At 46.9% G+C, this 18569-nt stretch overlaps 1 protein-coding gene across 1 annotated transcript; it reads right to left on the minus strand.

Moving 5' to 3' along the window:
• Positions 1-3741: 3741 nt before the first annotated feature.
• On the minus strand, positions 3742-8482 carry LOC147009796 (zinc finger MYM-type protein 1-like). The gene is made up of 5 exons (XM_085861211.1): positions 8390-8482; positions 7537-8301; positions 7067-7451; positions 6191-6866; positions 3742-4057 (listed from the first exon to the last, which is right to left on the minus strand). The coding sequence occupies exons 1-5, from the start codon at positions 8480-8482 to the stop codon at positions 3742-3744; spliced, it is 2235 nt and encodes a 744-aa protein (XP_085717337.1).
• Between the last annotated feature and the right edge of the window lie 10087 nt (positions 8483-18569).

The raw sequence follows: 18569 nt of genomic DNA on the forward strand, positions 1-18569 counted from the left end.
TTAGTAGTCCCATAAGGGCCATTTCCGTAACAGTATGGACAAACGGGGCAAAATATTTAAAGTTGATCGATGCTTCAAACATATGCCTATCATTGGAATATGGGAGGGTTTCTTTCACCGGAGGGAGGGCTAAAGCACAAAACGTCAGCTTGACTTTGTCTCTTATGGTGGTTAGCACACCTATGTCAACATCTGGTTGATAAAAACTACAATTTCAACGATCTACCAACACATCCTGACAGTCTGACACTGACGTTAACAACAACTTGTGTTGTAATTAGACAGGTACTAAGACGAATTGGAGATAAAGAGGTACAAGGATACTGGCAGGACTTGAAGGCAGCTTACATGGGGATGGGTGATGGTATCTGGTGTTGGTGCAGTGTAGGCATGATGGGCCGAATGGCCTCCTCTTACAACAATGTTCATTGTTACCTCCGCCACCGAAGGTGAATATTTTCACACCTTTCTTTCTGTTTGTCTGTGCACAGGATATCTCAAAAAGTTGTGCACGGATCCAGATGAAATTTTGTGCACAGGTTCGGTGTGTGACAAGGATGAACTGATTAGATTTTGGTGAAGATCTGGATCCGACTACTAGAATTTTTTTTGTCCGACTACCACTTTTTATCCGATCCGACTACGAGAACTAAACCCCGATTTTTTTTTAATGCCGTGAACAAACTTTGGTATGTCACAGGTGATGAAGGTTGTGGTCAGATTCCATCAGAATTGCATGTGTAGTTGCTGAGAAGAAAGCAAATACCTATTTTGGGCGGCAACCTCGTAGGCCCCCTTAGGGCCCGATTTTTTTTTTATGCCATGAACAAACTTTGGTACATACATGGTGATGAACATTGTGGTAAAGTTTCATCAAAATCGATCAATCGACAATGCGCGATCCCATAAGCTCCCAGGAGCTACGTTCTAGGTGAGCTAAAAATATTGTTGCTGTGCCGGATACCGAGACACCAGCTTGTCACTCAGTGGGATTAACCCCCAGTTGGCCTCGGTAGAGCCGGACCTGGGGCCACCGCTCACAATTAATGTTGTGGTACGGTGGGTTGTTTTAGAACCACGAACGCCACCCAGTCAACCACGAGTTCCAGTGTCTGCCGTCTAATTATTCCGTTTAACTAGAGGTCACGTGGTTACCTGAGCGGGGAGCGCCCCCTCGGCAAAGCACCAATATTATCTCGATTAGATTTTAATTAGGGCGGCCGAGCGTTTTGACCGCTGGTGCGTGCTGACGATTTTTTGGTCAAATCTGTGGTAATTACCTCCCAGTCTATCTCGGTTCGAACAATGCTAGACCAATGAAGGAAAGGACAAACACAGACAGGTTGGAAATCGACAAATAATTTATTAACAATAAAATAAATAAATAAAAAGAACTTTTTATTTGCTGAAGTAAATAATGAATTTCAAAGCAAAATCAATCAAAATGCCAGGAAAGAGACAAAGAGCAGATGCTTATCGGAGGTTGACTTACAGCTAAACACAGACAAGGGTACCCAGCAGATCATTCAGGGGGAGGGGAGGGGGAGAAAATCATCTCACTCACCAGAAAGTCGTCCGTGAAGCAAAAACGTTCTGAAATGCGTGTGTGCGTGTCACGTCCGTCGCCAGCGCCCAGCTTTGTCGTACAGCCTCTCGCGGGGCAGCCTTGAACGCCAGTCCACACGCTCGCTTGCCGAAGCTCTGCGCAGGATGAACCGTCTCGCTGTTGGCGCTGGCCAGACACCCACACGCGCGCTTCCTTCTCCTCTTTTGCGCGCCTACACCCGCTTCTTGCTCGCTTATCTCTCTCTCGCACCTCTTTCGTTCACGCTTTTTTATGATCTCAGAACGTATCTCTTTCTCTTCAGAATGTATCGCTTTCGCTTTTTCTCTCCACTCTCAAAACGTATCTCCTCACAGAATGTCTCTCTCTCGCTTCAGAACGTCCCTCTTTGGCCTTTTCCTCTCCGGAACATCCTCTTCTCACAAAACACCTCTTTATATCTTCGGGGCGTCTCTACGCGGTGCCGTCCACCCCAAGCTCACCCCACCCCACTGGGGCACGGTTACCATGATGACCTGTGCGCTCTCAAAAAAGGTGGGCGTTGGAGCTCGCGAAGGAATGTTGCTGAGGAAAAACGAGGGTGGGCCCTCTCCACGGGGTGCCGTCCACCCCAAGCTCACCCCACCCCACTGGGGCAAGGTTACCATGATGACCCGTGCGCTCTCAAAAAAGGCAGGCGTCCGAGCTCGTGAAAGAATGTTGCTAAGGAAAAATGAGGTAAACGTAGTACATCCGTGGTATATATATATCCGTGGTAAACCTCAGCACTGGATGGAGAGTGTTGCCGTCCACACGTCCGCTTTGGTCACTATTATGTCGTGTTTGTTTGTATCCATATTAAAGTTCTGGAGTACCAAATATCTGTTTATATTTACATATACTGTGTATATATATATATATATATATATATATATATATATATATATATATATATATATATATATATATATATATATATATATATATGTATATACATACATGTATATTGTATATATATATATATATATATATATATATATATATATATATATATATATATATATATATATATATATATATATATATATATATATGTTGTTGCGGACCCTGGGTCAGGGGCGAAAAGACCATGAGGGGGGGAAATCTACCTCGCGTTCCCACCATACTCTCCGGAATCGCAGGTCGTCGCACACAAATAACTCCGGGACGCGACTTAGGGTCCTCCATCTCATGAATACCGTTTACCTAATGGCCACATGATCAAATTTCCGGGGGACACGCCCTCGGTATGCCTTGTTCAAACAGGATCACCTGACCGGATCAGATGCAGTCAGGTATAATTGCCCAAGGACGTACCGTGTAGGAACACAGATTGTTGGGGGATAACATCCCGGCTAAGCTTGAATACGAACCATGCTGGACCAATGAAGGAAAATATGAAAACGAGCTGGGAACATTTCAACACAGGCATTTATTTACAATTGAGCGAGGAAAGGTATGTGGCACAGTAAATGGGGTTTATTATTATGTACAGCAGGGATAGCAAGGAATTTGTGGGGTACGACAAAAGGCAAACAATTTACAAAAGCAGACACATTGCAGACTTATCCTGTTAGAACTTCTACAATCTTAACTTATGCTACGACAGGCACCAACACACACACACACACACACACACACACACACACACACACACACACACACACACACACACACACACACACACACACGCACGCACGCACGCACGCACGCACGCACGCACACACACTACACACCCAAGGAAGATTAGATAGCCAGAAGGAAAGAGCAGATGAGGACTAATGGCTTTGCAATACCATGACGCAGTCGGCTGATCAATGCAACCCAGTATTCTTTGGAGGAGGTTGGAGGGAGAAATACTGGTGTCAGGTGTGGGAGTGGGAGGCAGTGCCGGATTAAGCCTCGGCTGGCCCTAAGGCACATTTTGAAATTTTCGAGAATGGCCTGAAAAATTTAAATTAGATCTCGGGCTCATGAAAATGGACCCCAGACAAAAGATGAACTGATTCAAGAACAAAATATTTAATACAAAAAAAGACAAATATTTAATGTGAAAAGAAAATAGTTTATTTTATCAATCTATACAATTTGCAGTGTATGAATATATGCATGACAAAACACGTACAGATTTGGCACTTTGCTTTACAGTTTACTAGACCTTAGATTCCAACCTTGCACGCTTTTACAACTGCAAACTCTTCAATTACGGAACTGAAGTCCAGTTCTTGGAGCAAATCACTTTCAATGCACAAAAGGGCCAACGCACCAAGATGCTGTTGATGCATGGTAGAACGCTTCACATCTTTGATTCTCTTTGGCTGCGAAAATGATCGTTCTCCTGAACAATTGGTGGACATCAGTGCTAAATATATTCGGAGAGCCACTTCAGTGTTTGGAAAGGCTGCATTAACTCCAGTGGTGTGCAGCAGAGCAAACACCCTGTTGCTCAGCAGAGCAAAATATGCTGTGCACACCCTGTTGAGGGGGAACTTGAGGGCAGTTTGTTTTTATACCAGCAAATTAGTACAGCGGATAAGCTCTCATATTTTAACAAATTGTGCATTTTATGAGAAAAGCATGAAATTTCTCGCATAGTTAGGTCATACCATAATGTTTATTTTTGGATGTGGAGGGAAATCAGATTTGACCTCTGAGGGGACAGTGAGAGGTCAAATCCAAGATGGCCGCCAGTCACCCGGGGCTAATGTTCAAACGTCCTTAATTTTGGAACCAGACTGCGCAGAAAAACATTTACGGTGTCATTTCCAACTAAATTGGGGATGCCCATTCATTTGGTGATACCTTTGAGAATATCAGAATTCAAGGAAATGAATCAGATCTGCTTGAAAAGAATAGTGTGCCAATGGCTGATGCAACAATTCTTGATGGTGCAGCTGTGGTTCAAATGCTACATCCGGGAACATCAAGAACATTTCAAGAGTATGGAGAAACAGTGTTTGCACCAGACATCTCTGCTCTGCTTGAGAAAAGCAGCCGCATCGACCTTGTCTGGGATGTATACCTACCCGCCAGCCTCAAAGCCTCAACAAGACAGAAGAGGGGAATGGACACCAGGAAAAGAGTGGCTCCTTCTACTGTGATGCCAAAGAACTGGAAGGACTTCCTTTGATGCAATGATAACAAAACCGAATTGTTTGCTTTCCTGTCACGCGTAGTTGTTCATCTTCCTCTAGCAGAGGGCAAGGAACTGTATGCAACAGATGGAAGTGGAGTTCTTTGCTCTCTGGCTGAGTCATACTTGGCCTGCCTTGCCCCATGTTCGCAGGAGGAGGCCGACACTCGTCTACTTCTGCATGTGGCAGATGCTGTGCAAAAGGGGTGTAAGAAGGTGATCATACATACCGTTGATACTGATGTGGTTGTACTGGCTGAAGCTTCATTCAGCAAGACAGCTCCGAATGAGCTGTGGGTTGCCTTTGGTGTCGGGTCAAGCTTTCGTTACATGGCTGTTCACAAAATGGTTGCCACAATGAATCCAACACAGTGTCTGACTCTCCCAGTCCTTCACGATTTCACCGGGTGTGACACTGTATCTGCATTCGCTGGCAGAGGAAAGAAGACTGCCTGGGAAACTTGGAAGTCTTTCCCAGAGGTGAATGATGCTTTCAATGAACTCCTATGCATGTCAAGTGAGGTCAGTGAAGGATCAATGTTACTGCTAGAGCGATTTGTGGTGCTAATGTACGACCGAACCAGTGAGAGCACGGAAGTGAATCATGCCAGGAAACAGCTCTTTACACAGAAGTCTAGAACTCTAGAGAACATTCCTCCAACCCAGGCAACACTCAAACAGCACATCAAGCGCATTTGCTACCAGGCCAACTGTTGGAACCAGGCATTGGTCCTGGATCCAGAGATGTCAGAGCCATCTGACTGGGGCTGGACAAAGGAAACAACTGGGTGGCAGCCGCTTTGGACCACTCTCCCCGAAGCATCAAAATCGTGCCAAGAATTGATCCGCTGTCGCTGTGAGAAAGGATGCACTGGATGGTGTAAGTGTGCCAAAGCTGCGCTCAAGTGCACTGCACTGTGCTTCTGTTCTGGAGGCTGTTAGATTTTGATCACTACCATTACCATCATCATCATTGCTATTAATAAAGTATTAAATAGACTAGCAGCATGGGACTATTCTGTGAATTTTTTAAAATTATTATCCCTATAGTGTCAAAATGGAAGCGAAGTTTCGCTATATTGCATAGGTCCAATCCATTGTCTTTATCAAAAGAATGTCCAAAAGTTAACGTAATTTGACCTTGATCGAAATGCATTTCCTTGGCTCCTGGCAATCTCAAAAGCATCAGCAAATGAATGGCCATTCCAAACTTAGTTGGAAATGACACCTTAAATGTTTTTTTTAACATTGTTTAGTTCCAAAATTAAACGCTTCTGAACATTAGACCCGGTGGACTGGCGGCCATCTTGGATTTGACCTCCCACGGTCCTCAGAGGTCAAATCTGACTTCCCTCCACATCTGAAAATAAACCTTATGGTATTCACTAACTATGTCAGAAAATTCATGCTTTTCTCATAAAACGCACAATTATTGTGCTTATCCGCTGTATTAAATGAACTGACGGAACTCTGACGCAAAATCAGTATTCAGATCCTTGTGATACACACTGACAATCCCTCCAATAGCAGTGTTGATATCCTCGTCAGTCATAGAGTCAAACTCTGTCAGAACGCCAAACCGCTGCAGCACTACAGAATACGCCTCTGTGCGTTTCTGCAATGCACTTCGCAGTTGGTCAATGATGACATAAAATGTATTAACTTTGAATTTTTGTTGGCCCGTCATCCCTTCTGTGGCATCAGTAGCATTTCCATCACTGTCATGCTTCTTACGCTTGGGCATTCGCTGACTTTCGGATTTGTAAGTGCTGTTGCCGCAGCGATCACATGCTTGTTGCTCACAGAAATCAAAATTTTCTCTGCACGCATGTAAAAACTCATTCAAACTCTTCAGCAGACAAATAGCCGGTGTTAATTCTATGGTTGCACTTTGCAACAACTTGCTGCAGCAGTTGAAGCGCTGCAAAATATCATTCCAAAGTTCACACATCAGGCCAACTTCTATGGTGCGCATCTTTTCTGCCAAAGAATCCGCCTCATTTCGTGTCTCCCTGTTCCGATTTTCATCTGCAGAGATCTCTTCGAGAGCACTCTGGAACTGGAGGTAACCGCGGAACAGAGCTTCAGTGGCATCAGCTCCGGCAGACCACCGGGCATCCGATGGGTGTTTTGGAACAAGGACCCAGGTTGCTGTTCCTCATGGGTCTGCAGGACATCCCAACGGTGCGTGGATGCCACAAAGAACGCATACAGGCGCTGCAAAAACCCCAAAAATGAAACCGCTTCAATGCAACAATCCACCGCGGACTGACCAACTATGTTCAAAGAGTGATCTACACAGGGAATGTAATCAACCAAACTGTTCTTATTCTTCAAAATTTGCTGCATACCATTGTACTTGCCCGACATATAACTAGCATTGTCATACATCTGACCGCGGCAATTGTCAAAGTCGATATCATGGTCCTTCAAGTATTGGAGAAGAGTATCAGCAAGATTCTGAACTGTATGACTAGAGATACTAATGAACGTGAGGAAACGCTCGACAGGCTTGTGATCTGTCATGTTGATGTAGCGGAGGATGATAGTGAGCTGGTCCGTATGGGCAATGTCTGGTGTGGAGTCCACTGAAACGGAGAAATACCGCGACTTCGAAATCTCATCCTTGATGCGACCAAGTACTTGCTTGCCCATCATAGCAATCAATTCTTCGCAGATTGCTTTTGACAAATAAGACGTGTGACCGCGACCCCGATTGGCATGGTAATGGATGTGCTGGGACAAAAACGGATCAAACTGCCCAATCAATTACCATTGCTGCTGGAGCCAACAATTTCGTTACTACCGCGAAACGACTGACCCCTCTCGCAAAGAAAAGTAATTGTGGCAACACATTTTTCCAATAGCTGCGCTGCTCCAGCATGTTTTGATGCAATTGCTTATCAACTCGACCGGCATCAGCACTCCGCTGACAAAATATTAGAACTGATTCTATGTGCTTTGGGCTGATTTCATGGGCCTTCAAGTACTGAGCCGTATTCTTCCAATCAGTAAATCCCGAGCCAGAAAGCTGTGCACCTCTGTCAGAGGAAAACAGAGTGCATGGAAAACAGAAAACACAAGCTTTGGCAGGAGAATAAACCAACCAATCACGATCAGCTACCTCCCCATGTGGCAAAACCCGTTTGAAGGCACTGGCATTAAGAAGGCGATTCACCCCAGAGTATTCGCGCTTCGTTTCTGGATAACTGTCATCCAAGTTCCGAAAATGGTCAGTGCCCAAGCTGATGCACACATGGCGCAGTTTGTCTGTGATGTTACGAAACAACCCAAAATCGTTGGGAATCAGTGGAGTCGACACTGAAGCACCTTCGCCCCTAGTGTCACCATCGTCGGCCGGCCTGTCTTCGACAGGATCAACTGCGGGGGATGTTGAAGGGGAGTCCTTCGTTGAATCTATATCATCATCATCACCACCAACACCAGCATCTTTCTCCACCACATGGAAAAACGATGTCAATTTATGAGTCTTCTTGAGTAGTTGATCCTCCTTATGCTTGTTTTTCTGCAACTCCTGAGCTCGCTCCCAGCCACCTTTGCGTCCTGACATAACGATGGATTGATTCTGCAAATAAAACATCAGATGTACAAATTTTAAAACCTTTTATTATAAAATACAAACCACATTAAACACGATACAGTGTTTAACTCACCTCCGACCGCCTGTCTAATGGCGACTGTGTCAAGTCTGAGGCGGGGCGGGGAAGACGCCCGCTCCCTGCCGATTGGCTAAGGAGGGACGCCATGCCTACGCTAGACTCCGCCTACGCGCGTGCCTGCGGGCTGACGTGCACACGAAGAATGCCGCGAGCGTCATGGCGTCAGGATGGACGTGAAGATGGAGTTGTTGTTGTTGTTGTTGTTGTTGTTGTTGCGAGAGATGGGGTATTCCAATAACAAATCGCAGCGCATTTACACTTATTCACCCATTAGACCAGGGGGAGGAAGCAATCTATAAAACACGTACTTACCGAGATAACTGAGCTAAAGGAACCTGTATGTTGTATGCGATAGATTTCCAAATTCGTAACAATATTATGAGACCAATAAGAATTGTATGTTAAAAAAAAGAAAAAAGTTGCCTAAATTTTTGTGGCCCGAATTTTTGCCTGGCCTGAAGGCACATGCCTTGTCTGCCTAATGGATAATCCGGCTCTGGTGGGAGGTTTGTGTGGTGCAATGGGGGGTGCAGTGTCGTGCCAGAGGAAACTGTGATTGCAAATCAGTAATGGATGCTTTTTTGTGTGTCCAGAGGGGATGCGATTGAGGGGTGGAAAGAGAGAGGGGAGAGAAGATGCTTGAGGCAAAAGATTCCTAGCATAGTCGTGCATAGGTCTGTGAGTGTAGCATGTACCTCCGTGAGACGCTCCGCTTGAGTGTTCCCACCTCAAGAGTCAGCGCGGTATCTCCTGCTTAGTCACTTTGCCAAGGCTCGTGGAAATGTGTGCTCCACACTGGTCCCAGAAAAACGTCTGTTGCACACCAACCACGAGTGTAGATCCAGCAACGGGAAGACAACGAACAGTGAAGGAGAGTGCGGAGCAGAGAGGTGAAAAAGAGGGCAGACGGCTTTGCGATCCACCTTTTATAAGCCCCGGGCGAAGGTTGGGGTGACGACCTAAAGTGACCAGCCGTGACCTGAATCGCGCTTTCCTATTGGGCCACAGTGGTCCTAGCCATGCCCTGCCAGGCTCCTGGGGCCGGAAGCGGTCTCATTTGCACATCTGGCGCGACACAGCCCGGAGCTCCGTACCGAACTCCCGGACCGCTTTTTCCGAGACCCCCCCCCCCGCCCCCTAGCCATCCATCCTGCCATGCTCTTGCGACTAGACGAGGGTTGTATCGATCCTGCATGTCCATTCGGGGCACCCCGACGAGATACGGTTGGTGCTGCTAATGTTATCGGCTTGTTGCCGCATCACGCAATATGAGTAACCTCAGCCATGCAGCATGCCTCTGTTTAGTGGCGAATTGTATCGATACAGAGGTACGAGGAGGCGTGGAAATATTTTTCCTGTGGCGGGAGATGTTGGTGGTGGTGAGTTTTTGGTGAGCGAGAGGTGAGCAAGGTGAGATGCTGTTGTAAATTGGTGCGCAGATTTGAATGAAAGGACACGCCATGCATTCGACGGGCAGCGTCTTCGTTCTTGTTGTGATTCACTCACGGGAGGCTGCGCAGGTACTTGTTAGTCATATTGTGTGTTTGCTTGCTTGCTTGATTTGATTTGTTGCATGGCTAAAAGGAAAGGTTTGAAATGGAAATCAGGATTGAATGGAAGATTGAGATATTATTAGACCTAGCTATAAGACCCACGCAATGCACTTTGTCCCGTTAACCCACTAGACATGAGGGGAAGATCTGCCTGCACGAAGCCTCACAAAATAACTGCATGGGGATCACTGTATGTTGGCTGCCATTGCCTTTGAGGCATGCGGTTTTGCAGAACCGCAACAATATAATATATATATATATATATATATATATATACATATATATTGTTACGGGTGTGGAAATTCGCAATACAATACACCGTAAAGTGTCCTTCGATCAGTTATGACACTAAGTTTATGTGCAGATAGTTCCCCACCGTTGTTTAAAGGGAATTCGTGTGATTCATCGGGCTGCGACTCTTTGAGATAGCCGTTTTTCTGTTCTATCGTTATTTTGGACCGTCCGAAGACTTCAAACGAAGGCCCCGTGAAAGGCCTACAACGGCGCGCGAGTTTTCCCGCCTTTTTTGCGGCGCCGGGGCTGACGGGAGAGGCTGCGAGAGCTCGCTGGCGATTGGTGGATACGGGGTGTGAGGCGGCCGTGAGGAGGGAACACCCCTTTTCGAGGAGCTTCTCGAAAGGGCTAGAGGAGAGGCGGAGCCAAAAAGGGGGTGGAGCGAAGGGGCGGAGCCCCGCGCTATATAGGGCGGACCGCGCGTGGGCTCGCTCTCTTGGTGGACGTCGTGTTTGAGCTCCCTCTCTCTCCTGCTTGGATCATCGCGTTGGATTCCTCCTCTCTCCTGCCTGGATCATCGCGTTGGATTCTACCTCTCTCTCCTGCCTGGGACGTCGTGTTTGGACTCGTCGGGCTCTGGATCGTCGAAGTTGGCTCTGGATCGTCGAAGGCTCGTCTCTCCCTCTGGGCGTCAAGTCGTGAGGGTTGCGAGCAGTGGTACCGGGTCGAGGCGTGCACGAGAGGAGAGTGCCGGAGAGGGCTCACCGACCGTCACCCCTTGAGGGGGCAGGTAGCCTGCTACGGTCTCGCGGGACCCGTTCGGTCTCCCAGGTCCAGTGTCATAAAGACACAGGTGGTCCAGCCTGACCCCCTTGTCTGTGAGGGGGTCTTTTTTTTCCATTTCTTTTGCTTTTGTATGACTGCTGTGGTGCCATGTCCCTATAAGTTAGACTTATGTAAGTGACTGTACATTGCTCGTATTCGGTGGTGGGGGTGTGAAGGGGATGGGGCTGGAGAAAGAGAGAGGGGGAAGTGAGGGATAGAGGCGAGGCAGAGAGGATGGAGGGATGAGAGAGGTGGGGAGAGGAGGGAGGGGAAGTGAGGAGTGGGTGAAGAAGGGGAGGCTCGGAAGGAGAGAAGAGCAAGAAAGGGAGTTGGAGGTGGGGAGAGTATCGCCTCACGAAACGTAGCTATACACTGTGGGGGGGAGGGTGTGTGTGTGTGAGAGAGAGACAGAGAGAGACAGAGGTATGGGAGGAGAGTGCTGCATTTTACTTGTAGGGGGGAGCGAGGAAGGAACAGAGAGAGTGGGAGGGGGGGAGGAGGAAAAAAAAAGAGATTGGTAAGGGGTGGAGTTGGTGTTAGCAAAGAGAGTGACATGTTATGTTTAAGGACCAAAATACAAGTAAAAGAAAATCTCATGTCAGAGTGTCTGCACACACAATGACACAACATAATTTGTAAAGTTAACCACAGGCCCATCTACAAACACTTTGATATCCCAGTTCCAGATAATTTGTGGGAACATTAACCAAAAGCGTGAACTGAAAACATGGAAGTACCACTCATGTACGATCTAATGATCCCATCGAGCGCGAACATCAAAAACAAAGCATTATAAACCAGATATCATACTTAGGTACAAAAAAGAGAGAACAAGGCATTGCTAAGTGAGGTGTTAATACCAGTGATTTTGGACTAAACGATGCAGAAATCAAGAAAATGACCAAATACCAAGACCACAAGAATGAAGTGAAAAGATCCTGGAAGCTGAAGAATACCAAAATTGTACCAGTGATAGTTGGAGCTGTCGGAATGATGACGAAGAAGCTCACAGAGATATTAAAACCATCCCTGGAAATATTATGACAAACAAAATACAGTTAGAAGCTGCGCACACCTACACAAATACACACTCATACAGAGGTGGATACTTTGAGACCTGGGAGAGCTCCATTCCACTTTCTGAAACCCCGATATGGAGATTTCAACCAACAACAACAACACGCACGCACGCACACACGTACACACGCACACTGCCTTTTATTTGTATAGATATAATGATTTCTCAAAAAGTTGTGGAAAAGTTACAACAAAACTAGGTGGTTGAGTTGGGTAACAAGGAAATAAGAAACAAGGAAATTCAACACAGGTGGAGGCCATTCAGCCCATCATGCCTGTGCAAACACCACACAAACCCATCTGTGGTGAATTGAGGTGAATTGAGGGACATGACGCGGGATCACATGTTGTGCGTCTCGCGTATAAGGGGAGGTCTCTGCGGCACGAGTGGTTGTCCCCGGGGCATTGCCATTTACATCGGCTGTTCACTTGATGCTCGTTAACTGAAGGTGCTCATTGACTGGTGAGAATGGAGATTATATCGAACTCCGTGCTTACGCGGATTTATTCTGCAATGATTAACTGCACATGTATACGTTACTGCTTATGTACTCCTAGCTGAGCCTGTATTCCCCGGTGTGCCCACAGAAGCGGCTCCAATCAAATGGAATAAAGCCTAAACTCTGAAGGTTCATCTCTCGCTCTCATTTCAATTTATTCCATTTGGTTTTCTCGGCTCTCTCAACCAAAGATGGACAAGATCTACAAACCAGAGAGGTTCGACGCAGACCCAAACGCGACTGACGCAGAAATGAAATGGTCGCATTGGTTCTGTTCCTTCTCACACTATCTGACCATCATCGAGGAGGGAGCTGACAAATTTGCCGCTCTCGTGAATCATGTCTCGCCCAGCGTGTACAGGCTCTTCTCGGAGTGTGACACTTACGAAGCAGCGATTGACGTGCTGCGGGCGCTCTACGTGAAGCCCAAGAACGAGGTATACATACGACATCTTCTCAACACACGCAAGCAAGCAGCCGGGGAGACAATCGATCAGTTCCTGCAAGCTCTGAATCAGCTGGGAAAAGACGGCAGCTTCCGGGCTGTAAGCGCCGAGGAACACCAAAAGGAAGCCACACGGGAGGCATTCATCCAAGGACTCAGATCAGCCCACATACGGCAACGCTTACTAGAGAAAGCGCAACCCACTCTTGACAAGGTAGTCGATCAGGCACGAGCGATGGATACGGCTCAGCAGCAATCTGAGTCATTTGGGACACCGATGCTGCTAATGAACGCTGCTACGGTGGGAACTCAAGGAACCCCACTGGCACAGACACAGCCAGACATAGGGGATGGAGAAACACCCGAGGAGCCGGATACCCAGGCCACGTCAAACTCCTCAGCAACTGCTCCGGTTGGTAAATGCTTCTTTTGTGGGTACAAAGGCATCCTCGTCAAAAATGTCCCGCCAGAGATGCCACATGCATGAATTGCGACAAGAAAGGGCATTATGCCAGGGTATGTAAATCTACTCTAAGGAGAAATAAACCCACTTCTGCGGCTCTCTACTCGCAGAATAAATTAACTGCAGCCTCCCGGGGAATCTATCCAAGGCTATCATCAACGTACGAATTAACGGGCATATGGCTGAGGCACTGATTGATACCGGTAGCTCTGAAAGTTTCGTCAACAGCTCGCTAGTGAAGGGCAGGAAATGGGTAATCCACCCGACTGACAATACGGTATGCATGGCCGCCACCTCACTACAATCCCGCGTACGAGGGTACTGCAATGTTGAATTGGACGTAAAAGGGTACACGCATCGGGATGTAAGGGTACTGGTGCTTCGTGATTTGTGCGCAGACGTAATTCTGGGTCATAATGTCCTCAAGCAGCACACGAGCGTCGAAATACCCTTTGGAGGAAGCAAGCCTCGTCTAATTTTAAATGCGTTGACCACCGCGGAGGTAACGTCCCCCCAGCTGTTCGCTAACTTGTCGCCGGTCTGCAAACCGATAGCGATCAAATCGCGGCGATATACCACTGCTGACATGAATTTCATCACTTCGGAAACCAAGCGATTACTGGAAGAGGGAATTATAGAACCGAGCGATTCGCCATGGCGCGCACAGGTGTTAGTAACCAGCAGTCAGAACCAAAAGAAACGAATGGTTGTCGATTATTCCCAAACGGTCAATCGCTTCACCCAACTCGACGCCTACCCCCTGCCGTGCATAGACGAGATGGTCGAACGCGTGGCCAATTATAAGGTATTCAGTACCATCGACTTGCGAAGCGCCTATCATCAAATTCCCATCCGAGAGGAAGACAAACCTTACACTGCATTCCAGGCAGGGAGGCGCCTCTACCAATTCAGGAGAATACCTTTCGGTGTCACGAATGGGGTAGCTTGCTTCCAATGGGTTATGGACGACATCATCTCAGATGAAAACCTCAAAGACACTTTTGTTTACGTGGATAATGTCACAGTGTGCGGTAGGGATCAGAGGGAACATGATAGGAATCTGGACAGATTCTTGAGCATTGCTAGAAAATATAATCTGACTCTCAACTACGAGAAATGCGTATTCTCGGCAAGGTCAATTGACCTTCTCGGCTACACAATAGCCGACGGCACAATTAAGCCTGATCCTGAACGATTGCGCCCGCTCCGTGAGCTTCCACCACCTCAGGACTTGCAGACAATGCGCCGGGTGATCGGGATGTTCGCTTACTATGCGAGATGGATTTCGCAATACTCCGAGAAACTCCCTTCCCTAGTGCATTGCAAAAACTTTCCACCAGATGCCGCTGTTGTAAGAGCTTTCCACAACCTCAAGGATGATATCAGTAAGTCCGTGGTTTTATCGATCGACAGCTCGGTGCCCTTCGTGGTGGAAACCGACGCTTCAAATCACGCCATAGCTGCTACACTTAATCAGTCTGGGCGGCCGGTCGCGTTCTTCTCGAGAACTCTCTCTAGAAGCGAACAGAGACACTCAGCGATAGAGAAGGAAGCGTACGCCATCGTCGAAGCGCTGCGGAAATGGAGACATTATTTACTGGGAAACCACTTCACGCTCGTTACGGACCAACGATCCGTGGCATTCATGTTTGATGGGAAAAATAACGGGAAAATTAAGAATGAAAAAATTATGAGATGGCGGATAGACCTAGCTTGCTACAGTTACGACATTGTTTACCGGCCCGGGAAGGAAAACCCTGCTGCAGATACCTTCTCCCGGGTCTACAGTTCAGCAACAATCAGTCAGGCTTTGCAAGACCTCCATGTGTCTCTGTGCCACCCAGGGGTAACCAGGATGGCACATTTCGTACGCAGACAAAATCTTCCCTATTCTGTTGAAGATATTAAACAAATGAATGCTTTATGCCCTGTTTGTGCTGAACTAAAACCCAGATTCTATGGCGCGGCATCTGGCAGACTGATCAAGGCCACTTCCCCCTTCGAGAGACTAAACATTGACTTCAAAGGGCCCCTGCCGACCGAAACAGACAACAGATACATATTCACCGTTGTTGATGAATATTCAAGGTTCCCTTTCGCATTTTCGTGCTCGGATATGACCTCGGGCACTGTCGTGAAATGTCTCTCTGACCTCTTCGCTATGTTTGGGAGACCTTCGTACATACATTCAGACAGAGGGCCGTGTTTCATGTCGGCCGGGCTAAAACAATTCCTATTAGAGCACGGCATAGCAACTAGTCGAACGACGGGTTACAACCCACAGGGAAACGGGCAGGTGGAACGGTATAATGGAGTTATTTGGAAAGCCGTAACTCTGGCGCTGAAATCGAGAGGACTGGGCCCTGAGCGGTGGGAGGTTACCCTTCTCGACGCTCTGAATTCCATACGCTCTTTGCTCTGCACGTCCACCAATGCCACTCCTCACGAACGTATGTTTACTCACCAACGACGTTATGTTGACGGTCAAACGGTGCCCAACTGGCTGACCCACCCCGGTACAGTGTTCATGAAACGCCCGGTACGACAAAGCAAGTATGAACCGCTGGTGGAGGGGGTCGAACTCATTGACACTAATCCAGAGTATGCTCATGTCAGGCTCCCGGATGGCAGGGAGACCACTGTGTCGGTTCGCCATCTGGCTCCCTCAGGTACTCCTCCCGCAGGTACACCACCTCCTGGCACTTCTCCTTCTGACATTTCCCCCCAGGAACTCCGCCGGGCGGCGGGCTGCCGCGTTCCACCCGAGAGCGATCGAGGAGTCATCCCCGGCACAAGTCGAGGCTCACCAAGAGGATCGGGAGTCTCCCTCAAGTGAAACTGCCGTTTACTCCCGGAGAGGTCGACAGAACAAGGCCCCCTCGACGACTCAATCTGTAAAGGGGATTATCGGCATTCTCGCTGCTCATGCTCCTATATGCCCATTATATCATATATCGATGCTCATTTCCATGCTCCTACAACTCAAAATAATCACTGCTTGGCATGTATGCTTCTGTAGATCTATTAGTCCGCGTTGCTTGAAATGTATACTCCTATAGTGCTAAAGCAATCATGGTGTGTAAGATGGGCCCCTAGTTACATTTTAAAGGTGAGGAGAATGTGGTGAATTGAGGTGAATTGAGGGACATGACGCGGGATCACATGTTGTGCGTCTCGCGTATAAGGGGAGGTCTCTGCGGCACGAGTGGTTGTCCCCGGGGCATTGCCATTTACATCGGCTGTTCACTTGATGCTCGTTAACTGAAGGTGCTCATTGACTGGTGAGAATGGAGATTATATCGAACTCCGTGCTTACGCGAATTTATTCTGCAATGATTAACTGCACATGTATACGTTACTGCTTATGTACTCCTAGCTGAACCTGTATTCCCCGGTGTGCCCGTAGAAGTGGCTCCAATCAAATGGAATAAAGCCTAAACTCTGAAGGTTCATCTCTCGCTCTCATTTCACCATCTACATGAGATCCAAGGAAGAAAATGCAAAAAAAAAGTTTTTAATGAATGAAAAATAAATTTTTGTTTGTATGTTTATTTTTTTTGTAGTTTCTGTAGGTTTTTTTTCTTTCTTTCTTTTCTTCCCTTCAGGGGAGGGGGCATGGGCTTGGTTAAAAACACACAACATCAACCACACAACCCCTCTTGACAAGACCCCTACCAACAGCACTCCGTACACATGCACACAATCACCCATCAATGCTCAAACTACTTAAAAGTCCTTTCAACTTCCCTGTACCCCTCTATCTCCATAACTTCCAGGTACCTATCTAATTCTAATTTAAACTTATCTACTTTTTCTTCTGCCACTAACTTTCCAGGGAGACCATTCTATGCATTAACTACTCTCTGAGTGAAAGTCCCCTGCCTTGCCACCGTCTTAACTCTCTTCTTTACTTTCAGGCTAGAGTCTCTGGTCCTATCACTGTCTACTCTGTTGAATAATTCATCTGCACTTATTTTATCGATACCCTTCATTATCTTAAACATCTCTATCATATCTCCTCGTAACCACCTTCTTTCTAAGGAATAAAGCTCTGTCTCCTTCAGCTGCTCCTCCTGGCTGAGTCTAGCTCGGCCAGGAATCAATATCATCACCCTGTGCTGAACCCTCTCTCTGGCATCTATGCCCTTCCTGAACTGTGGTGACCAAAACGGCACACAATATTCTCGATGTGGTCCTCACTAAATTCCTGTGCAATGTTAACATCACCTCTTTTGATTTATAATTGATCCCCCTCCGAATACAACCGAAAACCCCATTTGCTTTACCTATGGCTGCCTGACATTGTGCTGCCTGTTTACCTCCCATATCTATTACCACCCCCAGATCCTTCTCCTGTGTAATACACTCCAAAATTACCCCTTGCATCCTGTAATCTCTATTTTCATTGTTCTTTCCCATCCCCAACACCTTACACTTGCTCAGGTTAAACTCCGTCTGCCAATCTTTTGCCCAATCTATACAAGTATCAATACTTTCCTGAATCTGATCAACTATCTGCTATCCACCTTCCCTCCAAACTTTGCATCATCTGCAAATTTGGCAAGCCTACTCTTTACCCCATTATCCAAATCATTGATGTAAATAATGTGTGGACCATTAATAGTAATGGTCCGAGTACTGATCCCTGAAGTACCCCACTACTTGCATCATTAGGTTGCATCATTAGGGTAGGTTGCAAGAACAAGCTGATTCGACTTTTGTTCAGGTCCGGATCTAGATCTGGCATATCAGTGGGATACAAAACGTTAACAGTTCAGCCTGGTAGAGGTATGCGTTCTTCTAGTTTGTTCTGTTTCACCAAATTCTGTTTTTGAGTGACAAGCAGAAGTACCCAGCGTTGTCTGGGGAAATCCAAAAACGTACTCTATTGAGGCCTGAACACGAAGGCGTCATAATATACCTGTGTAAAACAATCCTTCAACAACAGGCGCATGTGTAACACCATAATATTTAAATTTGTGTTGTTGGCAACAAATCGCTCTGTACAATGTCAACATGTGATCTTCATGACACATATTACATAATCGCTCCTGGATAAATTCCAGGCAGTGTAAGT

The sequence above is a fragment of the Eptatretus burgeri genome, chromosome 17, assembly GCF_056783735.1.
Source record: "Eptatretus burgeri isolate ZD-2024b chromosome 17, Ebu_testis_v1, whole genome shotgun sequence".
Lineage (NCBI taxonomy): Eukaryota > Metazoa > Chordata > Myxini > Myxiniformes > Myxinidae > Eptatretus > Eptatretus burgeri.